General features: G+C 31.3%; 1 protein-coding gene across 1 annotated transcript; it reads right to left on the reverse strand.

Annotated features, from left to right (window-relative positions):
- Window positions 1-127: 127 nt before the first annotated feature.
- LOC108571601 (glycine receptor subunit alpha-3) lies at window positions 128-7,113 on the reverse strand. Its single transcript, XM_017933677.1, has 9 exons — window positions 7,040-7,113; window positions 6,578-6,648; window positions 5,084-5,183; window positions 3,788-3,942; window positions 3,134-3,289; window positions 2,381-2,521; window positions 2,080-2,309; window positions 1,395-1,535; window positions 128-382 (listed from the first exon to the last, which is right to left on the reverse strand). The coding sequence occupies exons 1-9, from the start codon at window positions 7,111-7,113 to the stop codon at window positions 128-130; spliced, it is 1,323 nt and encodes a 440-aa protein (XP_017789166.1).
- Between the last annotated feature and the right edge of the window lie 302 nt (window positions 7,114-7,415).

A 7,415-nucleotide genomic window follows, 5' to 3' on the forward strand; every position in this document is an offset into this window, starting at 1 on the left:
TAATACTACTATACAACAGTTCATCGCCCTAAGGTATTACAATTATGAGAAGCACTTTACAGCATATGACAATTTCATTAATAATAATTTATACATTTTTATCCAATTATACTGTATACGTATAATGTCACATCGCTTTCTTGAGCAAAAGTATCGGCCAATATAAAATGATAAACAACATAAACAATATGGGGAAACCTATTCTGCTATAAGTATCGATTTTCTGCGATCTTGTCTTGTATATACGTATCATTGGGTATTCAGGATCCAGCCAGGCGTTTTGCAGAAGGTGTTTGCTACCTGCTCTTTTATTTCTTGCTTTTGGTACATACGTTGAGTCATAGTCCCAGATGCTTTGGCCTTTTTCCATGGCAATTATCCGCTAAAAATAACACAGAACTTGAGTCTTTGTGTTTTCATGCTGACTGTATATTTCATGATAGCAATTAACTGAATTTTATTGTATACTGACATTATAAATTCATGTTTGTTAATTAAAAGTGAAAAAAAGATTCAAAGATACATACTACATAATTTATACTCAATAGGTAGTTTTTTAAGTTATGTTTACTTATGATTAATCTTACAATATACTTTAAACAATAAGGAAAGAAAATTTTATCTTCTACAATATTGTTTATTTCTCGTTATATTTTATTCAAATTAATTATATCGGGAAATGAATTAGAATCTTAAAAGTTTGAACAATGTGTTTGTTGATAAACTTGATTAATGAGAGGCATAAATTAATCGGTCATGGACGAGATAACACCGCGGTTTTGACAGCATATTAAATATCTTTTACCGTATTCTATCTAGAAGAAAAATATAATGTTAGACTTGCTAATGCATTTACGTCTGTCTGTTAACGATTAAATCTGTCAATCAAGATTTCAAAACTAGAATTCAAAAGTGGCACACATATACATACAAAGTGCATATCTAATAAACACCTTTGCTTGACGCGTTCATTGAATCTCTTGTTAACCGTTAATTCGCGAGATTCTTCGATTGATTAATGATATTGACCTTGACCAATGCACGCGCGCATACAGGGTGTTAAATAATTATGAATGTGCACGAGGCCAGAATCTTAAGAAGTAAGATTAAATTCTGAGTTTGAAGCATAATCCTTTTACTGTAAATTTGCTCCTTCCACTAACTCTTAAAAAATATAGACTCTTTTCTCTGAATATTTTGTATACAAGGTGCAAACAGTCAAAATATTTCAGTTTTTACAAAATCAACAAAATTTGGTAAAGACACAAGAAAATAGAATATTGTATAATGTTCAAATACTTATGGGAAAAATCAATCTTATAAAAATTCCCCATTTCACTTAATGAATCTCTTATCCTAATCTGTACACGCAATGAAACAATTGTAATACAAACTGTTGAGTAATGTCTCGACATTATCGAGGTCTGTAGATCGTACTCCAACTGATATCGCAAGTCGAGCACTTTAACCACAACGAATTCACCGAGAGCAGCGAACACAAACATCATGCAACCTGCCATCCAAACATCCAGTGCCTATATACACAGAGATATATTAGCACAATGTTTAACACGCAATATTTTCAACCATATCAATAAATCAGCTAAATATGAACGTGTTAATTGGGTATGACGAATTAACACGTCATTTGAAATTTTATCTGGAGTGGGTAAGACGAGTTTACACGTCACAGAAATTCATGCATTTTAGTAGCACACAAACAGTCGAAACATACAATTTTATTTATTCATTATTATTTCATTGTTATTATTATTATCATATATGATTAAAACTCTAAAATAAAAGTTCTACATTTCCAATCATATTTTTCAAGAGAATGGTTTATTTGTGCATTCTGTAATTTTATTATTATTAAATTCATATTAGAAGGAAATTAATACACTTCGCATTTACCGTGGACAGGACGAGTTAACTCGTCTTTGTAGATTTATAACTGTCTTTAGTCCATGAATAACCCACTTAACAGGTTGAGCAATTTAGGAAATCATATTTGTGTAATCTTTTTTAACAAAATACCTTTGGTAATCAATTATCATATTCAATGATAATGAAACCTACTTTTACATAAGCAACTGGAGGAATGTCACTTTTTAGACCAGTAAACATGGTAACCAAAGTGAGCATGCTGGTTACTAAAAGTGCTACTCGACCAGGAATAGCATCTAATCCTAACCAGAAGCTAAACCAAGATAACATCACCACCAACGTGGATGGTGCAAATGTTTGTATCAGGTGATGACCAATTTGCCTCTCGAATCGGAAAAAGACCACTAGCCTTGAGAAATTTCCTGGGAAATAATAGAACATACATTTTCCATGAGACCTGAAAAGAAGTTGTACATCGAAACAATGATCGTACCACTTTTCTCAAGCATGTAATCGACGCTCTCCTCAGCGACCATCGGTTTCCCGATGTCATATTGCAGAAGTTTCAGTTCTGGGTTCACTGTGACGCCACCAGCTCCCCATCTCAAGCGTAACTTCTGTTTGTGATAGGAAACTATCGCGAGTAACGCAGTTTTCAAAGTTAATGCGGTGATTACATAAATTTTCGACTTGTTAAAGAGAGATGATTATTAGTGCGTTACAGCGTGTTAAAGAAGTGTGCAGTATATTTATCTATATATAAAGTTATTATTAATTCATTTTTTAAATTGTTTTATTCTTGAGTTGTTTGTTGTTTTGAAATATAAATGATTATCAGTAAATTTTGTTTAAACTTAATGTTTATTTGGGTTCTGAATTGTCTATGTACATCTTTTTTTCACAAATTTCAAATTCCATTACCGGTATGTGGCGTGTTTAAATAATAAGCAAGTGTTAAAGAATTGTTTCAGTGACAAATATAACGGAGAAGTTAGGAATTAATCAGATTCGAACAGATGTTTCTCTTCTTACAATCTATGTACATATAAATAGAACTTGAATAACCGTTACATATTAGCAAGCACCAATACTGCTGACTTTTGTAACACACTGTATAATGTATGTACATTTTAGAAGTATTATTTAAGAAGGGAATAACTGTTTCGAGAAATTATCAGGAGCGCAGGAGTCAGTGAGAGTGTTGTATCGTACGTTTTAAACAGGTCTCATTTCGTCATCGACTTACAACTCTCTACGTAGATAGGGCATATCTGAATGTCCATCGGGTAGAGTTGAAATTCCATTTGACAGGCGATAATTGCATGCATCCTTGCAGAATATTTCACTGTTTTGTTTCTGTACAAGGTTACTGAAGAGAATTTGTGATTTAACGCCGCAATTTCTGGAAACAAATGATTTTTCAATTTTCAATTTAAACATTCGTTCGTACTTTATCAAAAAATCATTTTCAGGTTAGGTGAAGGTCACACGAAGGTAATTTCGAAAATTGTTTCCAGATCGTTTCAAGGTCATCAACAATTTTTACATACTCTATGATTATGAAAAATTCTCCTTGTCCCGTTCTCAAACTACTTATTTCATTAATTAATAAAAATTTATCAATAACTCATACCTTTTAAATTATTATTGAAAGTATTCGAGGATGTATGATGTATTATAAAGTTCAGTAATTGCAGGTTGAAAAGAGCTTTATATTATCTTCCTTATTCTATATTATAACGAATAATAGTTCCACTGTTTTTCCTTTTACAAAAAGGTGATCTCTCGTAATAAAATTGAAAGATGTAACAATCTTACCAGCAAAAAAGTAAACAATGAAGAATTATGCACAAACGATATGTAAATGAGTAGTAGTTCGTTAACTGAAAGTTAGACTTACCAGAAACTTTTGCATTCAGAAAGTAAGGATCCGGCTGCCATAAACTGTCGAAGAATTCAGGAGGTAACGTGACGTAATCGTCACCCTCCTCGAAAATATCGTCTGGCATATCGAGTCGAGATTCGATCCAACTTTGACGAACGAACATGTCCACTCTATTTGACAAGAAATTCCATTAATTGCATGGCAATTGTTTCGAGTGTTAAAGCTATTAAATAGTAGCTATAGTTAGTGGGAGACATACAACGAAGCTGTAAAATCGGCGTTGAAGTTTACATGTCGAGTATATCGACAAGCGAATCAACAGAAATCTGAGAGGATAAGGGTCCGAAAATTCAATCCGGGTCGCATGAAGTACAGTTGGTGAAATCGATATAGTGAGATTGTAAAATCGGTTAGGTGTAAAAGTACAGTTGGTGGAAGTGATATAGTGAGATTATAAAATCGATTATATGCCTTAACTCTGATTCAATCACAACCGAAAATCTTAAAATGACGTTTAAAGGTATCATGCATTTTTACAATTAACGATGGTTTTTCAATATCCATTTAAGGCCATCGTTTTACTCGTGGGCATAGTTGGCAGCTTTCCCTTATGAATATTCGTACTTTTTTTAAAGTATGGTTAAGCTTACTAACCTACTTTATGAACATTCTTCGTTTTAACCATTTTTTGTTACTTGGACAATTAGCTCCTTAAACATATATTTTTTATTCATTTCAATAAATTCTTCTTGAAAACTTTTGAAAAAAAAAAAAAAACATCTACAACTAAAATCACAACAGAAACATAAACTGATTGAAATTTTACAGACGTCGAAATAAAGTAATATAGATCTTTAATACTAATGTAGGAAAATTAATTACTAAAAACAAGACAGTAAAATTCAACAAAAGTGAAATTATTTATTAGATAGCAATAAATATATACAAGGAGCTTTGTAATAACAATTTGAACCAGTATTACTGAGACACTCGATATATTAAAAATTAAAAATTAAACGAATCCTATTTAAACTATTATAGGAGTGATGCACACAATACCGACCCCAAATGCAAAAACAGTTTTACAGTTTCAGTCGGTAATAGTATAATGTACATTTAAATCACATTTGATATGGTGGTTCACTGATCTCATACGCCCATGCGTGACAGCGTCGAATAGTATTCAGCGCGATACATGGAAATAGCAGTACAAAATATAACATTAAAAATACATAATGTATATTTTATTTGAAGCCAGTTTCATGTGCAGCATCTAGTGTTACATTATTCCACTACACTTTCTCAACTCACCGGAAGTCCATATCCTCCACATTTATCGAATTGATATCAGCCACGAGGATATTGAAGTCCACTATCACCGGCATACCCTGCTTCGATGGAGGCCTAATCTCTGCGTCGTTTTTTGCATTCATTTTCATATTAATTACAAACATATAAATATGAGTTCCGAGCATATACACGTGCACATAGTATTCTCAAAAGGAGTCCACGCATTTAGAGGTTAAGATCGGTTGTTTTACGCTTTTCTGACATTAATGTATGCTCGTAAGTTCGTAGAATATTTTGTTGATAGTTTGATACATTCCATGAGGTTATAATCGAATAAAAAGTATAGATATATAAGATGAAATGTGTTGAACCTCACTGCTAAATCCGAAAAATAATTTTTTGAAAGCATCTGAAAAAAAAATCTTTTTTGAAGAATGTGATGAATTGGATATAATGATAATAAAAAATGAGTACGTGATGGTTCAAAAAGTAGTAGGGTGTATAGAATGCGTGATTTAGCCAGTTCTGGGTAATTAACGAATTATCGAAATTTTTAATTTTTTGAATGTTTCCTTGTGAAATATGTTTTCTGGAAGGTGATTTTTTAAATGGTAATAATTAACTGTATTTTTGTATTCCAGAAGGCTTCTTTTCTATTAATCGCATATTTATCTATTAATTAAATATATCAAAATATAAAATAAATTTCTTTTTATTCTTCACAATGATATTTTTCCTTCTATTTTAATTTCACAATTAGTTTCTCATATATCTTTCGATATTACTTCACGTTTTCATTCAATCTTATTAAAATAACTTTCTATCTGCTTATTTAACATTATGAAATATACATGATACATAAATTACGATGTATCATGCAAACAACTGTTGCTTATAATCTCTGATTTATTTTAATTCGTTACTTCTCTATTAAAGTATACCTGATTTATTCTTCACCCAGTGAAAATGACAATTATATGTACTATTTTTCTTGTCGGTATACTGACGTAATGTCTTATGTATATTCACTCTCGACTCGTATTTCAAGAAATAATTTACAATACTTGTAATATACTCTGACATTAAGTATGTAATGTCTACATATTTCAAAAAACAATTATACATTATTTCCTATACATATTCAATAAATTCAATCTTCTTAATAAGTTAATAACTTAATAAGTTAACCTCTATTTCAATTACGTTCTATTAATCTGACTGCCTTTCTAAGTACTTCATCATGCATTTCTATGCTTTGATGGAGAGCTCAACGAGAGGCGAAACAATACGAGAATCGATACAAGTCTCCAGCTGTGGAAATAAACAAATCAATGACATTATCTATCGTCGATTGATCTTGATGTTGCAAGACCGATCGTAGGCAATTAAATATGTACGTCGGAATATTATGTGCACGTCTGAACGCGTCTCATGATGATCATTCGTACAAAAATAGAATACGTTTTCTCCGCATAAATTTCGAGAAAAGGTATTTCGTTTGAATTGTTGACGAACCTTTCACATAATGCGTTGGCAGGACTATCCTCGATTTTAGTGTGGAGTTTCTCGCGTCATCAATCAGAAAGCTATGAAAAAAATTATCAAAATTTGACTTTGAATTATGGAGAAAATGAAGTGAAATTTTTCAAACTGTTTTTGGAATTAAAAAATGAAAGAAATTTTGTAATCCCTGTTAGAATTATAAAAAATAAATTTTCTAAACGGCGAAAAAAATATTCGAATATTTTCGAAATGTTTGAAAAATTATTTGAATTTTTAAACCTTTCAAATAATACAAAAAACGTGATAAATGTTTGAAATATTTTTTAATCACAGAAAAAATTAAACGAATTTTAAAGTAACTTTTAAATCACGCGATAATACGAATAAATTTTCAAATCTAATTTACATTTTGCTATTGTTTCTGTACTTTTTTATTAATTGCGTAGACAAACAGTTTTTGTTTAATTATAATACCTCGCACTAGAAGGCACTTCCGCGAAGAGTATCAGGCATGAGTAAAAGAAAACTGCCAGGACCGTGTTCTTCATCTTAAGATTTCGACAACTGCCGATGCGTTTTGACCGACCACCCATCGGCTACAATGCGTTCCAATTAACCTATTACATGGCAGTTACACACAATCTACTTCAATTGCAAATATCATCGAATATCTCTTCAAGCCGGCGGTTGTTGTTTCTTTTCTTTGAGTTGCGCAACGTTTCGATATTCAAATGAAATTTTTAAGATATCTTAACATATCAAACATAATCCGATTGCAACGTAAATTTTCAAAAGCTGATAAAATGTAAGCTTGTATGAAGCTTAAAAAATAAACAAAATTATAATTTAT

The sequence above is a fragment of the Habropoda laboriosa genome, unplaced genomic scaffold (assembly GCF_001263275.1).
Source record: "Habropoda laboriosa isolate 0110345459 unplaced genomic scaffold, ASM126327v1 scaffold40, whole genome shotgun sequence".
NCBI classification, from domain to species: Eukaryota; Metazoa; Arthropoda; class Insecta; order Hymenoptera; family Apidae; genus Habropoda; species Habropoda laboriosa.

Coding starts and splice junctions, on each gene's coding strand:
- LOC108571601 (XM_017933677.1), bottom strand. CDS start 7,113: ATGAAGAACACGGTCCTGGCAGTTTTCTTTTACTCATGCCTGATACTC. Junction 3,290..3,787: donor TCTGAATGCAAAAGTTTCTG/GTAAGTCTAACT, acceptor ATTTGTTTCCAG/AAATTGCGGCGTTAAATCAC. Junction 2,310..2,380: donor TTACATGCTTGAGAAAAGTG/GTACGATCATTG, acceptor ATTATTTCCCAG/GAAATTTCTCAAGGCTAGTG.